At 39.0% G+C, this 22,460-nt stretch overlaps 1 protein-coding gene across 2 annotated transcripts in view; it reads right to left on the bottom strand.

Annotated features, from left to right (window-relative positions):
• Window positions 1-20,074, bottom strand: part of LOC139159544 (peroxisomal trans-2-enoyl-CoA reductase-like) — a 30,841-nt gene extending 10,767 nt beyond the window's left edge. Inside the window, exons 1-3 of one of the 2 annotated variants that reach the window (XM_070736856.1) lie at window positions 19,917-20,074; window positions 11,753-11,886; window positions 1,103-1,268 (exon numbers count right to left, since the gene is read on the bottom strand). In XM_070736856.1, coding sequence (XP_070592957.1) covers window positions 1,103-1,268; window positions 11,753-11,886; window positions 19,917-20,049 — 433 coding nt within the window. In that variant the 5' untranslated portion in view covers window positions 20,050-20,074. Of the gene's footprint in view, window positions 1-1,102; window positions 1,269-11,752; window positions 11,887-19,809 lie in introns of both variants that reach the window. The other variant, XM_070736860.1, reaches the window with a different exon arrangement.
• Window positions 20,075-22,460: the final 2,386 nt, after the last annotated feature.

The raw sequence follows: 22,460 nt of genomic DNA, 5'->3' as shown, positions 1-22,460 counted from the left end.
GGGTCACATCAGGGTTGTGTTTGACCTTGGGGGGCTGGGGTGGACACAGCCAGGGTGGTCATGCTTAGTTTGACGTCACTCCTGCTGGAGACGCCTGTTGTGGCCCAAGCACTCTGCCACCGAAAATGGAACGGTCCTCCAGAGCTCCATTTTTGGTTGCAATAGCCTCCTGCAACCTTCTGCGAGTGAAAATGTCAAACTATTTACTAAGTCTGATACTACTATTAATCTTCTCATCGTTCCCATCACCCATCTCCTCCCACTAATTACTGTATAACTGTAACTTTGTTGCTTGTAACCTTACAGTTTATATTAACTGATTCCTAATATGATTTGATGGCTTATACGTACCCAGACTATCATTAAGTGTTGTACCTTATGATTCTTGATGAACTTATCTTATTTTGAATATACACTGAGAGCATATACACCAAGACAAATTCCTTATGTGTCCAATCATACTTGGCTAATGAAAAATCCATTCCATTCCATTCCATTCCATTCCATTCCATTCCATTCAATTTAATTTAATTTAATTTAATTTAATTTAATTTAATTCTATGCCTCCCAACTCCTGAAGGATTCCGGGCTGCTTACAACAGGATATAGAAAATACATTTTAAATCATTGTAAAAGATTTAAAAAGAGTTAAAAATCATATACATATATATTATTCAGCAGGACCTCGCAAATTGCGAGATCAATGGCCCCAAGCATGCCGGAAAAGCCAGGTCATCAATTTATTTATTTTATTTATTTATTTTATTTATTAGATTTTTATGCCGCCCCTCTCCACAGACTCAATGCTTTCCGGAAGGCCGATAAAGTGGGGGGACTGGGGGCAGTCCGTATCTCAGGGGATAGTTGGTTCCAGAGAGCCAGGGCAGCCACAGAGAAGGCCCTTCCCCGCGGGCCCATCAGCCGACACTGTTTAGCTGACGGGACCTGGAGAAGACCATGTGTCTATATATCTCAATAAACCATAACTGCAAATATTTAAGGCTAAATATAAAAAATGTCAAGGCATGAAAATGAGAAATGCAAAGTAATCATTCTTCAAATTGCTTTATGAACAAAACTTCAAGTTATAGTAAGCAATCACCTGCTTTACAGCAATAGAAAGTACCAGTCAAGTTGGTTTCAATAACAGCGTGCCAGCCTTTTGCAGTTATTAGTTCAGATGGGCTAGTAAATTGCTCTCCTCCATTGTTGACCAAAAAATCTATCCTACCATGAAGATCTAATGTTCTTTTCACCAGTGCCTCCACCTACAGGGAAAAGTAAAGCGGGGTGGTAAGATTGATGTTCCATTTGCAGATTTCTGTACAGGATTAAAATCACCACTTGGCCTTTTTTCTAAAATCAAATACGTATAGTATTTGTCAATAAACTTACTTAGAAACATAGAAAATTGACGGCAGAAAAAGACCCCATGATCCATCTAGTCTGCCCTTATACGATTTCCGGTATTTTATCTTTATCTTAGGATGGATATACAGTGATCCCTCGAGTATCGCGAGGGTTACGTTCCAAGACCCCTCACGATACTCAATTTTTCGCAATATAGTGGTGCGGAAGTAAAAACACCATCTGCGCATGTGCACCCTTTTTTCCATGGCCGCGCATGCGCAGATGGTGTTTTTACTTCCGCACCTGGGAAGACCCAGGGAAGGTTCCTTCCGCCGCCCAGCAGCTGATCTGCTCGGCAGCGCCGCAGCAGCGAGGAGCCGAAGATCGGGGTTTCCCCGCCGCCCACGCAAAGGGGAAACCCCAATCTTCGGCTCCTCGCTGCTGCCGCGCCCGCCGCTTGTCCGCCCGCCGCTTGTCCGCCGCCTGCCCGCCCGCCTGCCCGCCCGCCTGCCCGCCCGCCTGCCCGCCGCTTGTCTGCCCGCCGCTTGTCCGCCGCCTCGCTTGTCCGCCCGCCGCTTGTCCGCCGCCTGCCTGCCCACCTGCCTGCCGCTCGGTGCACGAGAGAGGGAAAGTGAGAAAAAGAGGGAGAGCAAGAGGGGGAGAGATAGAGAAAGAGAGAGAAGGAAAGAAAGAAAGAGATGAGAAAGGAAGGAAGAGAGTGAGAGAGAGGAAGAAAGAGAGAGAGAGAAGAGTGGAGTATTTTTTAATTAATATTTTCTGAAAAATCGCAATATAGCGTTTCGCGAAGATCGAGATCGCGAAACTCGAGGGATCACTGTATGTTTATCCCAGGCATGTTTAAATTCAGTTACTGTGGATCTACCAACCACGTCTGCTGGAAGTTTGTTGCAAGCATCTACTATCCTTTCAGTCAAATAATATTTTTTCATGCTGCTTCTGATCTTTCCCCAAACTAATTTCAGATTGTGCCCCTTTGTTCTTGTGTTCACTTTCCTATTAAAAACACTTCCCTCCTGAACCTTATTTAACTCTTTAACATATTTAAATGTTCCAATATGTCCCCCCTTATCGTTCTGTCCTCCAGACTATACAGATTGAGTTCATTAAGTCTTTCCTGATAAGCTTTATGCTTAAGACCTTCCACCATTTTTGTAGCCTGCCTTTGGACCCGTTCAATTTTATCAATATCTATTTGTAGGCGAGGTCTCCAGAACTAAACACAGTGTGGTCTCACCAGCGCTCTATACAGCGGAATCACAATCTCCCTCTTCCTGCTTGTTATACCTCTAGCTATGCAGCCAAGTATTCTATTTTCTTTCCCTGCCGCCTGACCACACTGTTCACCCATTCTGAGACTGTCAGAAATCACTATCCCTAAATCCTTCTCTTCTTAAGTTTTTGCTAACACAGAACTGCCAATACAATACTCAGATTGAGGATTCCTTTTCCCCAAGTGCATTATTTTACATTCGGAAACATTAAACTGCAGTTTCATAAATGTGGTGTTTCTTTAATAGAAAATACTTTCTACAAATTAGTTTTGAATACTGTTAGAAATCACGATGTGGCAGTTAAAAATATAACTTAGAATATTCCATATCAAGGGAATTCCATAACAACCCAAGATTTCATCACAATGACAAAATTTCTGTTGTGATTTGGCTACAATATCATTGCAGAAGAATTTGTACAAGTTTATTGAGAGTTTAGGGGGATTGCGCATGTGCCGAATTGGTTTCTAGGCATTTCACCTCTGGCTCCGAATAAATATATAATGTAAAGAGTTTTCTCTCCCTTAAAAATACTATAAATCCTTCTTAGAAAAAAATAGGAGGTACAGGAATCTGCGGGCATCAAAGAGAATTTGAAGATTTATGATTTCAAGCAAAGACGGAGGTGCTTTCGCTGTAACAAGGAAGTGATAAGTGAGTACAATAAATCTTAAAATGGCGGAGGGAGGGAAAAAAGAAGACGTTTCTCGGTTAGCGAACATTGAAAAAAAACTGGATAAATTGCTGGACATTTGCACTGGATTTGAACAGAGATTTAATAAAGTAGAAACTAAAATGGAACAGCTGGATTCAGAAGTAAAGCAAATTAAAAAGGAGGAGGAATCCTCTGCTGGAAAGATACTGAAAGTTGAGAAACAAGTGATGGATTACGATGGAAAAATAAAACAAATAAATGATAGAATCGCAAATTTAGAGGACCGACAGAGAAGGAGGAATTTGCGTTTACGTGGGTTCAGAATGGATTTGGCCTCTGATTTAAAGTTAACAGAAGCTGTCTGTGCTTGGTTAAATAAACAGACAGGCGTGCATGTCAGCTTGGAGGAGTTGTTGCGAGTTCACTGGGCGGCCCCCAGAAGAGACGGGAGGCAGAGGGATGTGGTCGTCGCTTTCCTCAGTAAAAAAAAGCAGATATGATTTATAAAACTTTGAAGACTTCTACGAGCCTTAAACAAGACGGAAATGAGATAAGGGTTCTGAGGGATCTTTCCTGGGAAACCCTGAGAGCGAGAGCTGTTTTGAAACCAATTGCAAGCCGGTTATATCAAAGTGGAACCAGATTTAGCTGGGGCTACCCAGTGGCCATCTTGGTGTTCCAGGACAATAAAATGTACAGAGCACGTTCATTGGAGGAGGGAAAGGCTTTATTGGATCAACTGGGGATTAAGTTTGATGAAACTGGAGCACTAGCATATGAAGGAGAAGAGGCTTTTGACGGTCGGAGTACCCCAGATGAGGAGGAAAGACGAAGGTAAGAGCAGCTGAAGGAGTTAAGCGGGCAGGTGGAGGCCATCAGAAAGGAGCAGAGAAAAACACGGGCTCTGCGTGAGAAGAGAGCCAGAAAGTGATGGTGTTTGGTCCCTTGTCTTGATGTGAAAAAAAAAAAGGAAAAGAATTATTACTATTACTATTATTGTTATTATTATTATTTTTCTTGCAGATGCCTTGGGATTCCTGTATATCTGTCATTCAGTGGGGGAAGTCTAAGGGGGAGGAAAAAGGTGGTTTAAGAATTTAAAATTAAAGAAGGAATTATTTAAAGGAGAAAGGAGGGGGGGGAGAAATTTTCTCTTTATTAAAATTAAAAAGGGTTGAAAGAGGAGCTAGTTGAGTGGGAACGCAATCCAGATAATGTGCCTCATGTATGGGCAAGGTTTTTTCTTGTCTTCTCCCCTCTCAGTGGGGGGAGCACAGGGGGAGGCACGTTGGGGGGGGGTAATAGGGGTAAAGAAAGGGGGGGGAAATAAACCAAGGGCAAAACAAGAGGGGAAAAGGGTGATTTTAGTATATTATGACGGAGTGTAAGATAATGGTTTTAAATGTGAATGGTTTGGGATCGGATTTGAAACGTTTTAGGATATTAAGGATGGCTAAGCAATACAAGGTGGATATTATGATTTTGACAGAAACACATAAAAGAAGGGGAGGAAGGGATAACTTGATTAATGATAGAAATTGGAAATGGGTGTTTGAGTCGAGAGGAACACAAAAAAGCCGAGGCACAGCGATTCTGATTCATCAGAGGGTTAATTTTGAAGAGGTGGGAATTCAGAAAGACAGAGAAGGAAGGTGGATATTTGTTAAAGGGAAAATAAATCAAAAGAAGCTGACATTAGCAGCAATTTATGCCCCAAATGTGAAAACAAAACAATTTATAATAAATACTAAGAAGAAGTTAGACAACTTTACGGAGGGCTCAACTTTTTTGGCAGGAGATGTTAATATGCAATTAATAAATGGGACTGCAAATAGCAGGATGTTACATTTAAACAGACTTAATATGGTGGATCTTGTTGTGAGCCGCCCCGAGTCTTCGGAGAGGGGGGCATACAAATCCAAATAATAAATAAATAAAATCTACATGCAGATATTTTAAACAGAGCTACATATTATTCAGCAAGATATCATACATTTAGCTGCATAGACTACATATTAATGAATAGGGGAGGCAATATACAAGTTAAAAAAGTAGACATTAAAAGTATATGGATATCAGATCATGCCCCACTATTGGCAGAAGTGGAAATAGGTCAGGAACGTAATCAAAGAATTTGGAGATATAATGCAGTTGTAACTGCTAGGGAACAAGATAAAGAGAAATTGCAAACAGAGTTATCAGAATATTTTAGAATTAATGATGTGGGTGGTATTAAACAATCAATTGTATGGGATGCATGTAAGGCCTTCATGAGGGGACAATGTATATGTATGGAAGCGGATATTAGGAAGAGGTGGGGTAGAGAGAGGGAAAGGAAGATAAGGGAAATAGATTTGATACAAGAGCAGTTAAGATTAATGAAAAGTAGACATTGGAATAGTTTATTGAAATTGAAAAAGAAACAGTTGATGGTGTATGATGAGATTAAATGGAACAAGATGAGAATGACGATGCGACAAAAAATACAGAGCTGGGGGACAAGATCAATGCAGCAAATGGCGAGATATCTGAAGAAGAGGAAAGAAAAATCATGTATTTTAGCATTGAGGGACACTAGTGGAGTGGTTAGATATGGTAATGACCAGTTAGAGGAGATAATGAGGAAATATTATGAAGATTTGTATAAAGAGGAGCAAGTGAACATAGGAGTCCTCAAGGTTGGGAAAATAGTAAGTGAAGAAGATAAACAAATTTTGAATGCAGAAATTACACAAGATGAAATTGCTAGAATAATTAAAGGGTTAAAACAAGCCAAAGCACCGGGCCCAGATGGGTTTACAGAGGAATTCTATAAAACTTATGTGAATGTGTTGTTGCCGCATTTGGGGAAATTGTTTAATAATATATTGTTAAATCGTGATATCCCGCAGACATGGAAGCTTTCAGAAATTGTTACCATTCCGAAGATGGGTCGAGATTTAAGAGAGCCTGGGTCTTACCGTCCGATCAGTTTGGCAAATCAGGATTATAAAATATTTATGAAAATACTGGCAAATAGATTAGAAAATATTTTACCAAAAATAATTGAAGAGGATCAATATGGATTCGTGAAGGGAAGGAAAATAAGTGAACCAATTAGAAATGTAATGAATGTGATGCACCATGCTACCGCTACTAAAAGGAAATTGGGAATTTTGAAATTAGATGTTTATAAAGCGTTCGATAAAGTTAACCATAGCTATTTATATAAATTATGTAATGAACTAAATATGGGGAAATTTTTTTGGGAAACTATAAAAGAGATTTATAAAGGAAATGAAGCATATATAAGAGTGAATGGACAAAGAACACAGAGTATTAAAATATTAAACGGCACCAAGCAGGGATGCCCTTTATCTCCAAAATTATTCGTAATAGAAATAGAGATCTTAGCTAATAAGATAAGACAAGATAACACTTGGGCAGGATATAGAATAGGGGAATTAGAAATGAAAATAAATGTATTTGCAGATGATGCAATTATATTGACCCAGACCCTGATGGAGATGATTAAAGGTATAATAAATATTTTACAAGAGTTTAAGCAGGAATCGGGACTGTCGGTTAATATGGAAAAATCAGAGATTATGTGTTTAAATATAGATCCGAGAGAACAGATAGAAATTAGGAAAGAATCAGAGTTGAAATTAGGACTTAAAAAAATAAAATATTTGGGAATTTGGTTATTGAAAAACCCAGCGAAAATTGAAGATGGAGGAAAATGTTGAAACAGATGAGGAGCTGGAAAGATAAAAAGCTAAGGAGACTCTCTAAAATAAGAGCTTTAAAAATGATGATAGCTCCCAAGATGATGTACCTATTTCAGGTGCTGTCGGGGGGGCTATCGGTATGTAAGGTTAAAGAGTGGGACAAAAAACTAAATTATTGGATTGAAGAAGACAAGAGACCAAGAATAAGAAAAAAGTGGTTAATTGCGAATGAAAAAGAGGGGGGATGGGGAGTTCCATGTTTGGAGTTGTATAGGGAAGCTTTTCAAATGGAAAGGTTAATGGAGTTGCAATTAGGTGAAAATAAATGGGCGAAATTGGAAAAACAGATAAACGGGATGAACAATAGAGAATTAATTTTTAGAAAGTGGAATAGGAGTGATATAGGTAAATTAATAGGCCCAATGAAAGGGACTATGGAAATTTGGAAAAAAATGGCAGGGGAAAATAGGATTATATAAATCTAAACTGTCATCGCTTTATGTAATAAATAGAGAAAATGAAATTAACTTAAATAGGGTTATAGGAGAGTTGAAGGGAAGAGGGATAACTAAGATAGAACAGTTATATGAGAAGGATGGCAGGCCAAGTAGAAATCGTATAGAATGGTGGTTAGGTAAGGGAAGGTGGCTACAAATAAATGCAATATGTAAATATCTAAATGAAAGGGAGAATAAAGAAGTATTATGGAGGGAGGAGACAGGGTTAGAGAAAATAATCAGAGAAAAAAGTGAGGGGATAAAGGCGCAAGCAACTAATATATACAAATTGCTAGTGCAGTCAGACGGGGACACGATCGATGGATTGACTAAATGGTGGCAAAATGAGATATTAGTAGAGGTACAAGAAATGGAAAATATAGTAGAAGATATAAGGAAAATTAAAAATACAAGAATCAGGGAAATGAGAAGGAAAATATTACATAAGTGGTATTTCACTCCCGTTCAATTCGCACATTTTCAGCAGAATGTCAGGGGGAATTGTTGGCATGGTTGTCAAGACAAAGGAGTGTTTATGCGTATATTTTGGGAATGCCCGATAGTGCAGGAATTTTGGCAAAAAGTGAAAGAGGATATCAATAGAATGTTAAATATACAATGGACAATCACTAAGGAAATGGCAGTACTAGTAAAAAGTAATGCGATGGGAGAATTTAGAGAAATAAAAAAAGCAGCAATAGAAAGCGCTCAGGCAGTAATAGTTCTGGGTTGGAAGGATGCGACAAAATGGACAATGCAAAATTGGTATAGGTACATGGTGGACCATATTCAATTTGAAATTATGGAAAAAAGGATAAATTTGGATAATGAAACTGAGTTGGGACAGCTGATGGGACGGTGGGACAAGGTAAGACGATATATGACGAGCAGAATCCGAGACCAAGCTACAAGAAATAAATTGGAATCACTCTATAATATGTAAACAGATATATTGCTCTTGGGTTAAGTGGACTGTACAAGAAATACCCCCAATTTGGTGGTGGGGAATGTGTGTATGTCGGGGTGGTGGGCACAATTCACTACGCACTGTTTTATGTTGTGTGATGTTAAATTGTTAAAAATCAATAAAAAATATTTTTTTAAAAAAAGTTTATTGAGAGTTTACTCTTAAATATAATCTATTAAAAAAACAAGATCAATATTACTTATAAAACTCATATACTGTAGTTATGATGTTATATAGTTGTTATATAATGTTATAGTCCTATCTTAGTCATAATAGCTGGGTGACTTTGGGCCAGTCACTGTTTCTCAGCCCAAATTACTTCACATGATTGTTATTGTGAGTACAATAGGAGGAAGATGTGTTGGATATGCTCACCACCCTGAATTATTTGTAAAATAAAAGGTTGGGAAACAAATAAAGAAACAATACAAATTATAGTCAAAGGTCCTTATCATATATCATAGTGATAGGAGAGGGGTGGCATATAAATCCAATAAATAAATAAATAAAGAGAGAGAGAGAGAGACAGAGACAGAGACAGAGAGAGCGACAGAGAGTGAGAGAGAAACAAACAAACAAACAAACAAACACTCCTGTAAAATGTGTTTTTACTGTAACTGCCTGGCTACTAATGACAGAAAGTTGCTCAAGAAGAGGTCCATGACTTTAGCAACTCTTTGAAAGGGATCCAATGGCAGTTGTTTAATAACAATCAGTCTTATCATTTCAGATGCATATTTCAGAACAAGCCTCTACAAAGCAAATTGTGTTTCCATATAACATCTGGAAACATGATATTTCCTTTCCTGGGAAAGATGATCAAGCCTAGCCACAGTTAGAATTCAACAATTTATATATGCAGCAATGTACTATTGCATGAAAAGTCACAACTGTCCTCTTAACAAAGGAAAGTTGGCAGGCAGTGCTGTACTTGGAAGCTGTATGCCAAACAAGCAGAATTATTTATAGCACAATGATGGGAAAACTTTATTAGAAGGCAAAGATGCCCTAGTGAATAGAGATTAGCATTCAACATGTTTTCCCCTAGGTAGTTTATTTGAATCTGCTGTAACAGATTACTCAGAGAAACAAAGCTGCTGACAGATGGAGACATATGAAAAATAAGGTATTTTAAGCTGCATAAAAAAGATTTTTTTAAAAAAGGGCATTGATCCCTCCCAGAGTGATAATGTTATCTTAGTTCCTTGAGGGAGACATCTTTATAGCCACATCTCTCTCTCTCTCTCTCTTTCTCTCTCTCTCTCTCTCTTTCATCAAAACATGTACATTATACAAACATTTGGTATAAGCATAAACAAAAGCAAAGTAGGTACAGGAAAATTTGGTAAATAGGACAGTAAGACAGGGACAATAGGCACAATGATGCGCTTATGCATGCCCTTACAGACCTCTTAGGAATGGGGTGACGTTGACTGTAGGCAATCTAAGATTAAAGTTTTGGGGATTTGGGGAAGAATCCACAGTCAGGTAGCATATTCCAGGCATTGATTACTCTGTTGCTGAAATATTTTCTGCTGTCGAGTTTCGAGCGGTTTAGATTGAGTTTGAATCTATTGTGCACTCGTGTATAGTTGCGGTTGAAGCTGAAGAATTCATTGACAGGTAGGACATTGTGGCAGATGATTTTATGAATTACACTTAGATCAGATCAAAGGCAACGTACCTCTAAACAATCTAAGCTTAAATTTTCAAGTCTGGTGGAATAAGGTATTCTGCTGCGAGTAGAGGAGTGGAGGACTCTTTTTGTGAAATATTTCTGGACTCTCTCAATTGTATTAATGTCCAATATGCATGCGGGTTCCAGACAAGTGAACTGTATTTGAGAATTGGTCTAGCAAATGTTTTGTATGCTCTGGTTAGCAATGTAATATTGCCAGAGAAGAAGCTATGTAAGATTAGTTTAACAGTTTTTGGCAATGTTTTTTTAATTTTTTATTTTATTGATTATGTTTTTCACAACTTAATATTGCTAATATTTCTTAGTGCCATTTTGGCAATGTTGTTACAGTGGGCTCTGGCACTTAGGTCATTAGATATTAGTACTCCAAGGTCCTTGACAGAGTGAGGCTCATCTACAAGGACGTGTCCTTCAAAATTGTATTTTGTGTTATGATTCTTTTTGCCAATTTGTAAGACAGACAGGAATGCAGTTATCTAATCTTGAAGGGGACCAGATATTGCCATAAGATTTTAGTTTCCAAAGTAGTTTGTTGTGTACTACTGAATCAAAGGCTTTACAAAAGTCTATGTAAATTGTGTCTATTGGTTTACCTTAATCTAGTTGTGTAGTCCATATATTTTTGCAGTGTAGGAGTTGCAGGTTGCAGGATAATTTTTTTCTGAAACCAAATTGTTTATTATAGAGTAGGTTGTTGGTTTCTAGGTGGAGGGTATGGTTTATGATTTATTCCATGACTTTGCAGGTGATGCTACATAAAGAGATTGGTCTGTAATTTTCAACGTTACTTGGATCTCCTTTTCTGGAGATAGGTTGGAGATTGTTGGCGCTATAATTTTGTGAATCTTTAAGATATCAGTTTCATTTGTGACTGAGCAAGGGATTGGACTGGAAGACCTTCAATGTTCCTTCCAAATCTGTTATTCTCTTCTATTCTATTCTATATCTTTTGCTGGAATTGATTCTTGATATTGATTCAATAGTTTCTGGTCTGGGGTATTTGTTAGCTCATATCACTTTTTAAAGTGCTGCTATAACTTTGAATGGTCACTAACTGAATGGTTATAAATCAACTACCTGCACCAGCACTGGAAATGCTACTAAATACTATAGCATTGAACCAGAATGTTTTTCTCTTTTCTAAAATCAAAGTAATTGTAAAATTATAATTCCATTTCCATCTCAATGTAAAGGGATCTTCACCTAAATCAACATGATGTCTTTTGATACTTTCCAAATTTTTTAAGATGGATGTTACCAACAAAGCATATAGGATTTAAAAAACATTAATAAAATGTAAACTACCTTAAGAGTTTACAAAGCACTGAATGCTTCCTCCTATATTTAAAATTACAATTATTTAAAAGTGTATAATATAGCTGACTGACTCCTATCTGATGTAAAAACAACTGAAACAGCAACATGTGCCATTTTCAGCACATGAACTAGTATTTAGAGTACTTTTTATGATTTAATCTTCCTATGTTGAGATGAAAATACAATTTTGTCCACTGTAATGATTAAAAAGAATAACCCAGTGGACAATACAGTAGTCAAATATGGAAGACTATTGCATTTTTACCTCTTCTTCTTTGCGAATGTTGCATTGTATGGGAGTCACCTGGACAGAACTGTTGGAGGGAATTTCAGCAGCTAACTCTGTCGCTGCAGCCTTTAATCTGTCAAATTTACGAGAGGCAATCACTACATTACTACCTGCAAAACAAAATGAGAGGCATTTCAACATTAGTACAAGTTGTACAAAGATTAAACAGATCTCTTGCTGAAGTATTAAATCCGCGCCAATCATCCCTTCAGTATCACTGTCAGGCTTATCAAGAGATTAGTGCTACTTGTAAACCTACAAAGAAAGAAAACATGAAAATTGTTCTTATTCTAATCTGATATTTAGTTTATGAAAAGCATGCATTCTCTTCTTGATATTAGGGCTAGTTCTTAGAGCATCACAAATAGCCAGAAGCAAGAAAAGTCAATTATCAAAGCAAGAAGCATATTGCTTGGAGAAAACGCATATTTATTGGAGAAAATGGAACAAGGTTGGGAACCTGGATTTCATTAGAAACAAGGCTTGCATTTGCTAAATTCTTACATCTACGAGTCTACGGAGAGGGGCGGCATACAAATCAATCAATCAATCAATCAATCAATCAATCAATCAATCAATCAATCAATCAATCAAATAAAATAAAATAAATAAATAAATAAATAAATAAATAAATAAAATAAATAAAGGCTTTTTAGTTTTCCCACAATAAATCACATTTGTCTGTCCTTCAAAGTCTGTTGATGCAAGTGAATTTAAACATGCAAGATCCTGTCCCATGACTGAACTCCCCCCCCTCTAAATCTTTCTGAGAGTCTTCAAAGAGTGCCAGAATATACTGTATTTTGAGGGCTGTGAAAGGAATAAGGGGATTTTATTCTTGTCTCCATTCATAAGGTAGCAATTTTCTGCACTTGTTTTCATTTATAGATTAAACAAGGACTTCAGTAATGTCCCAGCTCAGTATGGAATTTGACTAATATATTGCTTCAAATAAGTTAACAGCAAAAACTCCTAATCCAAAGAATTATATATTGTGTTAAATACTTAAAGGAGGGGTAGGGGTGGGGAGGGATGGAGGGAGAGAGAGAGGGGTGGGAGAGGGATCTTTAGTTTACTTATTAGCCAATGAAAATAAAACAATCAATTGAATAATAAAAAATTATACCCAAGAACAGTAATGGCAAACCATGAGCTGTTGCCCTAGCTCAGTTCCAATGTGCATGTGTGTGCCAGCCAGCTGATTTTGGCTCACACAGAGGCCCTGGGAGGACATTTTTGGCTTCCAGAGAGTTTTTTACTTTACCCTGGCTCCAGGGAAGCCTTTGGAGCTGTTTTTGCCCTCCCTAGGAACTAAATTATGGGTGTGGGCATAATTACACTCTTTCAGCACCCAAGGAAAAAAATGTTCACCATCACTGCCCTAGAAACTAGAACTATTAGCAGCTATTTGTGGAAGAAGCTTACACATATTGTAGCAAAATGTTTTAGAGAAATACATTATTAATTATTAATTATTATTATTATTATTGACATCAGTTGTAGTTAAAATGATGGAGACTCTACTCAAAAAGAGGATAAATCAGCATCTAAAAAACAATAACTTATTGGACCCAAATCAACATGGCTTTACTGAAGGCAAATCGTGTCAGACTAATCTCATTGAGTTCTTTGACTATGTCACAAAGGTGTTGGATCAAGGTGGTGCCGTGGATATTGCCTATCTGGACTTCAGCAAAGCCTTTGATACGGTTCCACATAAAGAGCTGATAGATAAATTAGTGAAGATTGGACTTAATCCCTGGATAGTTCAGTAGATTTCAAGCTGGCTGAAGCATAGACATCAGAGAGTTATTGTTAATGGCGAGTATTCTGAGCAGAGACAGGTTACAAGCGGTGTGCCACAAGGGTCTGTTCTGGGTCCTATTCTTTTTAATATGTTTGTGAGTGACATAGGGGAAGGTTTGGTAGGGAAGGTTTGCCTATTTGCCGATGACTCTAAAGTGTGCAATAGGGTTGATATTCCTGGAGGGGTCTGTAATATGGTAAATGATTTAGCGTTACTAGATAAATGGTCAAAGCAATGGAAACTGCAGTTTAATGTTTCCAAATGTAAAATAATGCACTTGGGGAAAAGGAATCCTCAATCTGAGTATTGCATTGGCAGTTCTGTGTTAGCAAAAACTTCAGAAGAGAAGGATTTAGGGGTAGTGATTTCTGACAGTCTCAAAATGGGTGAGCAGTGTGGTCGGGCGGTAGGAAAGGCAAGTAGGATGCTTGGCTGCATAGCTAGAGGTATAACAAGCAGGAAGAGGGAGATTGTGATCCCCTTATATAGAGCGCTGGTGAGACCACATTTGGAATACTGTGTTCAGTTCTGGAGACCTCACCTACAAAAAGATATTGACAAAATTGAACGGGTCCAAAGACGGGCTACAAGAATGGTGGAAGGTCTGAAGTATAAAACGTATCAGGAAAGACTTAATGAACTCAATCTGTATAGTCTGGAAGACAGAAGGAAAAGGGGGGACATGATCGAAACATTTAAATATGTTAAAGGGTTAAATAGGGTTCAGGAGGGAAGTGTTTTTAATAGGAAAGTGAACACAAGAACAAGGGGACACAATCTGAAGTTAGTTGGGGGAAAGATCAAAGGCAACATGAGAAAATATTATTTTACTGAAAGAGTAGTAGATCCTTGGAACAAACTTCCAGCAGACGTGGTTGGTAAATCCACAGTAACCGAATTCAAACATGCCTGGGATAAACATATATCCATTGTAAGACAAAATACAGGAAATAGTATAAGGGCAGACTAGATGGACCATGAGGTCTTTTTCTGCCGTCAGTCTTCTATGTTTCTATGTTTCTATAATAATAATAATAATTATTATTATTATTATTATTATTATTATTTACTAGATTTATATGCTGCCCCTCTCTGAAGACTCGGGGCGGCTCACAACATAACAACAATACAATATAAATACAAATCTAATGTTAAAAATATTTAAAGTACTAATTTTAAAATACATTGTTATAAAAAACTTATCTGCTACACAATCGTACACACTCAGTCCAACTGAACATAAACATAATAAAGATCAGTGAAAAAAAGAGGGGGGGAACATTAATCCCCTCATGCCTGGCAGCAAAGGTGAGTCTTCAACATTTTACGGAAAGCGAGGATGGTAGGGGCAATTGGTTATTTATCTTGGTTATTTAACAAATAGTGTAGATAAAATCTATCAGAATGCCCTGAGGGTCATCTAAAAGCATTTTGTATTTAAAATGACAACAATGGCAACAATGATGAACAACAATGGCAAGTTTATCCATTGTCACTTATATATCTCTACCCTGGAGAATACCATCAATGCTTTAGGTCAGTGTTTGAAGACAGAAAGGGTCTCGATAGAGAACAGACTTCAACTGAACATTAGCAAGATTGAATGTCACTGGATTTTGGGGCCCACTGCAGCAGCGGGTTGTTCCCACTTCGGCAGGTCTGGTAGCGACGCCATTGGCAGGCTCCACCCTCCCGCGTGGAACACTTGTACGCATGCACAAAAGCATTGTATGTGTACATGTGCGTGCCCAATCAGTAATGGGTTTTAGAACCCACTACTGGCCCACTGGTTTCCAGACTCTTCCATCTATGATGCTGGATAGAATTGCACTGCCCCGTGTGCAAGCTGGGAGTCATCCTAGACTCACAACTCTTTACCTAATGAGCAAATAGCAATTGTGGCTATGAAGCCTTTGTACAGCTTTCTATGTGTGCCAGTTGCATCTGTTTCTGGTTCAGCAGGCCCCAGTGGTGATTAATACCTTAGTCACAATCAGATTGTACTGCAATGCACACTACTTGGGGCTACTCTTGAAGAATATCGGGAAGCTTCAACTGGTAGAGAAAGCAGCAGCATGAGCAGTTATTTATGTTCCTAGAACAGCACAAGTTACAGTTCTGTTCCCCAAGCTTTTTTGTTTTGTTTCTAGATCAATTCAATGTGCTGGTTTTAGGTTTAAAGTCTTTTTTGCTGTGGGACAAGGTTATCTGTGGAACTGTCTCACCTTGGTTACATCAGCCCATCAAATAGATCTGGCAGAGAAAACATGCGATTCGGGGAGTCCTAGGAGAGGTGTCTTCTTTGTTTTGGCATCCACTTTAAGGAGCATTCTTCTCCCCAAGATTATATTAGCTCCACCCCTTTTAATATTGCAAAAGTTCTTCAAGATCTGCTTATCTTATCACACACACACCCAAGAATCAAAGGCATACTTAGATCATTCCTTTTCTGAGCAGACATTTTTAATATCTTTTTTGCCTTCATTCTTAACATGGATTTTTATATGTTAATAACTGTTATTTTTATATCTGTTGTTTTATTTCATTGTTGCATGGTGCTCAGAATTGCCTTTTGTGAAATGGGCAGCTATACAAATTTGATAGCTAAGTAAGTTTCTTGAGAAAGAAGAGCAAATCGTCATCAGTTTTAATGGTATACTGTATTAGTAAATTAATACTAATCATTTCAAAAGCATGATGGGAATCCTATATTACAATAAATACCGTACTCATATTTTTTTGGAATATAAGATACACCTTCCCCCCTCCGCTAAAAGAGGGTGAAAATTTGGGTGCCTCTTATACATCAAATGTAGCCCCGCCCAGCATCTCAAACAAAGGTTTCATGGATGGAAACAATCCTTTGAAATTGGGATTTCAAGGATTGGGAAAATCGTCTAAATGGAGGTTTCAAGGGCTGAAAAACTCCTCTTGAAATAGAGGTCACAAAGGCTGGGGGAAAATCCTCTGAAAGGGAGGTTCCAGGGGCTAAAAAAAGCCTCTCAAATGGAGGTTTCAGGGGCTGAAACAATCCTCTGAAACAGAGGTTTCGTGGAGTGGAAAAATTTTCTGAAATAAAACATAGAAACATAGAAGTCTGACGGCAGAAAAAGACCTCATGGTCTATCTAGTCTGCCCTTATACTATTTTCTGTATTTTATCTTAGGATGGATATATGTTTATCCCAGGCATGTTTAAATTCAGTTACTGTGGATTTATCTACCACATCTGCTGGAAGTTTGTTCCAAGGATCTACTACTCTTTCAGTAAAATAATATTTTCTCATGTTGCTTTTGATCTTTCCCCCAACTAACTTCAGATTGTGTCCCCTTGTTCTTGTGTTCACTTTCCTATTAAAAACACTTCCCTCCTGGACCTTATTTAACCCTTTAATATATTTAAATGTTTCGATCATGTCCCCCCTTTTCCTTCTGTCCTCCAGACTATACAGATTGAGTTCATTAAGTCTTTCCTGATACGTTTTATGCTTAAGACCTTCCACCATTCTTGTAGCCCGTCTTTGGACCCGTTCAATTTTGTCAATATCTTTTTGTAGGTGAGGTCTCCAGAACTGAACACAGTATTCCAAATGTGGTCTCACCAGCATTCTATATAGTGGGATCATAATCTCCCTCTTCCTGCTTGTTATACCTCTAGCTATGCAGCCAAGCATCCTACTTGCTTTCCCTACCGCCTGACTGCACTGTTCACCCATTTTGAGACTGTCAGAAATCACTACCCCTAAATCATAAAGATTTGAAAACGGAGGTTTCAAAGGCTGGGGAATATCCTCTGACAGGGAGATACCAGGGATGAAAAAAGTCTCTGAAATGGAGGTTTCAGAGGCTGGAAAAGCAAGGTGCAGAGCTCAAACCAACAAACCTGTTGCTAAAGTTCATCTCTAAGAACAGCTATTCGGGGAAATTCCAGGAGGCCAATTCGCCCACCTATCAGCTTTTTTTTTAAATTTCCTCCACAAAAACTAAGGTGTGTCTTATACTCTTGTGCATTTTATAGGGCGAAAAATACGGTAGTAAAAACTGCATACAGTAGTCGACTCTTAACTACATTTTACAGTTATAGAATCATAGAATTGAGGAATTGATCTATAAAAATCATGCAGTTCTACTTTCTGCAATATGCTGGAAAACTAACTACGGAGTAGTTGAAACAGAGAGAGAGTCTACAGAGAGGGGTGGCATACAAATCTAAATAATAATAATAATAATAATAATAATAATAATAATAATAATAATAATAATACAGTGTAATAATAATAATAAACCATACTCAAAGCTAACTGTCCAGATTATTCTTTAAAATGTCCAGAGATGGGAAACCCAAAACTTTAATGGATTGACTATTGAAATCTATTGTTGAGCTAGCCCATAATGCCTTCTTTACGTAACAGACTGAGCCAAAACTAACTAATTTGAATGATGAGTAAATTGCAGTGTGTTAATTCAATTTGTTTGATACTCTTTAATATATTTCTGCACATTTCATTCCACCAAAACACATACACTCTTCAAAAAAATGACTTTGTGGCTTTATCAGGTCCTTGAATTGAAATCCAAGCAACACACATTGCAACTTTCTAGTATAACCCATGAACTCTTTTTTTTAAAAAAACAGCATTAGAGTTTAAACATAATTTTGAAGAAGTTTTTTGCACAACAGAGTTAACAGAACATCTATCATTATCCCACTTCTATCCAGCATCCAGTTCTCTGTGAATATTTTACTATGTTTATACCATTCAAATCATTATACCGTTAGCACTAGCTGGAATTTAACACTATATTTGTTTTAAAAGACTAATTGATACTAATTATAATCATGGTTATTCCTAAATCAGATGACAAGACATCAAGCATGGTTAAGGAACCACGCACAACAAGGGGGAGATATCACGTATGCATTCCCATTAATCACATATTGTAACTTAATATGTCATGCTAACCAGGCTTTAGAGATCACAATCTATTTTTTCAGTTAATTCTTTTATTGTTAAAGACCTTGGTGGCACTGTGGTTAGAGTACAGTACTGCAAGCTACTTGTGCTGATCACTGGCTGCCAGCAGTTTGGCCGATCAAATCTCAGTAGGCTCAAGGTTGACTCAGCCTTCCATCCTTCCAAGGTCGGTAAAATGAAGACCCAGATTATTGGGGGGCAATATGCTTACTCTCTATGCTTACTCTCTCAGCCCTTAGAGAGGGCTGTAAAGCACTGTGAAGTGGTATATAAATCTAAAGGCTATAGCTAATGCTATTGCTAAATACACACACACACACAAACCCAATTTTGTGTCTTTACATATATGGAATTTTCTGACTTTACATATACTGAGTCAAAATTAAGGAATAAGGAAAAATAAGGATGATCTTGACCAGATATTCCTATGTAAAAGGAACTGTTTTTAAAAAAAAAAATCCAGAACATTCAGACAATATTTGGAACAGTTCAGATAGATGCCTCACTAGTCTACTGAAGGATGTCAAGGGGGAAGACTTACAACATAGTCAGACTTGCCAGATTTTATATTATAACCAATCTCAAAAGAAATACACTGCTCAAAGAAAATATATGTTACACTTAAACAACAAAATTTAACTCCAAGTAAATCAAACTTCTGTGAAATCAAACTGTCCACTTAGGAAACAACACTGATTGACAATCAATTTCACATGCCGTTGTGCACATTCAACTTTGTAAAGAACAAAGTATTCAATGAGAATATCTCATTCATTCAGATCTAGGACGTGTTATTTGAGTGTTCCTTTTATTAATTTGACCAGTATTGTTTAAGCCTTATTTGGGAGTTAATTTTACTAGCTGGTATACTAATGAAGCTGATTATCAATAGCTAATTTACAGCTCACTGTTTCACATGAATACAGCCTCAGAAAATGTATCCACAAATAAGAGGTTTCAAGAGGCAACTGTTTCAAGAGGCAACTGGACTTTCTGGTTTTTCTTTGAAGATCGTTGGCTTCTCATGAAATTCCCCACCATCCAGTCAGAGCTGGAGAAGCTTCTTGGAGGAGAAGGGAAACGTCTTCAAAAAACAAAATAATCAAGAAAGTCCAGTTGCCTTTTGAAAGAAAGCACTTTTGGGACAACCATGGAAGGCTGAGAATCTCCAGAGACATCCTGTCACTCTTGTCCAAGTCCTAAAGCTACCATCCATAACAGGGAGGAAGGCCTCGCAGGAGAGTCTGTAACCTGGCAGCTTCGATCCTTCCACCTCTCCCATTCCCTCAAGGGAGGAGAAATCAGCCCGCTGCCAGAGAGGCTACTCGGCTCTCTCCTTTGGGAGCTCCGTTGCCCACCGAGATGCAGCAACTCAGCAGCGATAGCCTTGCCGATGCCCGTGCCTCCGCCCGTCACGATGGCCACGTGACTGCGAAGGAGACCAGCCGCCAGAATCCCCCTGCCGCCAAACGCCGACGCCGACGCCGCCATCTTCGCAGCTTTCCGTGGTCCTCATGAGCCTCAACCCCCTTTTTTAAAAAGTCATTCATTTCGCCGGGAGCGCTCCGGGTCACGTGACTCGAGCCGCCCCGCCCCTTTCCCATCTCTTTCGAAAATCGGAATGCCCCCTCTGGAATAGCGGCAGTCTTTTGTCTGCCACGCCCACCCGCGCGCGATGAGATGGCGAGAAGGGTGCGTCTCTTGCTCAGTGCAAGTTAACGGCATGTGAATGAGTTGCCTGAGAGGGAGGGGGGAAAGAAGAGAGGTGTCGCAAGAAAACAATCCTCATTTTTTACACACACACACACCCCTTTAAACCGGCGATTTACGGGCCTTGCCAATCTTGCGGGGGCAGGTAAGCGTGGGCTTGATTGAAGAGAATGGGGATTTTTCCAGTATGAACAAATCGTGCGACTTCGCTATCCTTTCCCATAAGCCTATTAAAAGCAGGAGAAAACTGGTAAACTCTCACCTGCTTCTGCCTGAAAATGATCGCATAATCAATCCTTCCATTTTTTGTAAAGTGAGTCAGATTAGACAGGCTGACCTTTCGAATACAATTCTGATGAAATTATTTTGAGGCAACTGTGTGTGTGTGTGTGTGTGAGAGAGAGCGAGAGAGAGCGAGAGAGCGAGAGCGAGAGAGAGCGAGAGAGAGAGCGAGCAGTTTTTAAAAGGAAGCATTGAGATCCCAGGAGTATCTCTGAAATCAGATGACTATCCTTTTATATTTTTTTTATGAGGGGGGAGGGTCTATAATGTTTTCTCTCCCACAACTGTATGTCCACCTTAGTGAACTCAAAACAATACTCTGGTCTCCTCACAACAGCCTGTGAAATTGCACTGAGAGATAGTGACTGGTCTAAAATCATTAAAAACTACACCTTGTGGCATTGGGAAGAATTTGTCTCCTCACCCAGCCTTTATTCACAGCCTGCAGCAAAGTTTGCAGCCTGCAGCAAAGTTTAATAGTTACTATTTCTCTTTCATATGAGGGACCTTGAAAATGTATTTAAATATTTGAACTTTTAATGGGGAAAGAGAAATGTTAAAGACATCAACTTGGTCATAACTGCTCCTCTGCATGAATGAAATGGAACGGAACAGAATAACAGTTGGAAGGGACCTTGGAGATCTTCTAGATGTTGCTTGATTATCTTTTGTGGAATCTTCCCTGATATTATTATTATTATTATTATTATTATTATTATTATTATTAATTAGATTTGTATGGTGCCCCTCTCCGGAGACTCGGAGTGGCTCACAACAGCAAAACACTGTACAAATCTAATGATTTTTAAAAAAATGTAAACCCTTAATATAAAACAGTCATACATCCCAGACAAACCATACATAAAACAGAACGGCCCAGGAGAATCAATTGCCCCATGCCTGACGGCAAAGGTGGGTTTTAAGGAGTTTGCAAAAGGCAAGGAGGGTGGGGGCAATCCTGATCTCCGGGGGGAGTTGATTCCAGAGGGTTGGGCCCACCACAGAGAAGGCTCTTCCCCTGGGTCCCGCCAGACAATATTGTTTCATCGACGGGATCCAGAGAAGGCCGACTCTGTGGGACCTAATCGGTCGCTGGGATTCGTGCGGCAGAAGGCAGTCCCGGAGGTATTCTGGTCCGATGCCATGAAGGGCTTTATAGGTCATAACCAACACTTTGAATTGTGGCTGGAAACTGATGATCGGCAACCAATGCAGATTGCATTGGTGTGACATGGGCATATCTGGGAAAGCCCATGATAGCTCTCGCAGTTGCATTCTGCACGATCTGAAGTTTCCGAACACTCTTCAAAGGTAGCCCCATGTAGAGAGCATTACAGTAGTTGAACCTCGAGGTGATGAGGGCATGAGTGACTGAGCAGTGATTCCCTGTCCAAATAGGGCCGCAACTGGTGCACCAGGCGAACCTGGGCAAATGCCCCCCTCGCCACAGCTGAAAGATGGTTCTCTAATATTAGCTGTGGATTGAGGAGGACGCCCAAGTTGCGGACCCTCTCTGAAGGGGGGGTCAGTAATTCCCCCCCCGGGTAATGGACGGACAGATGGAATTGTCCTTGGGAGGCAAAACCCACAGCCATTCCATCTTATCAGGGTTGAGTTTGAGTCTGTTGACACCCATCCAGGCCCTAACAGCCTCCAGGCACTGGCACATCACTTTCACTGCTAATGACTTTAGGCTGTTAGGTCTGTATATTTCCTGGATCTATTTTTCCCCCTTTTTTGAAGATGGGAACTACATCAGCTCTCTTCCAGTCCTCTGGCAGTTCCCTGGTGCTCCAGGACCTTTGGAAGATATAGTTCAGTGGTTCTGAGAGCTCATCTGTCAGTTCCTTCAGAAAATTGGGGTGTAATCCATCCAGTCCTGGTGATTTGAACTCACCTAGGATAGACTT

Source organism: Erythrolamprus reginae, chromosome 1 (genome assembly GCF_031021105.1).
Source record: "Erythrolamprus reginae isolate rEryReg1 chromosome 1, rEryReg1.hap1, whole genome shotgun sequence".
Classification (NCBI taxonomy): domain Eukaryota; kingdom Metazoa; phylum Chordata; class Lepidosauria; order Squamata; family Dipsadidae; genus Erythrolamprus; species Erythrolamprus reginae.
The sequence above is the reverse complement of the archived record's forward strand: the minus strand, read 5'-3'. Positions and strand labels throughout refer to the sequence as shown.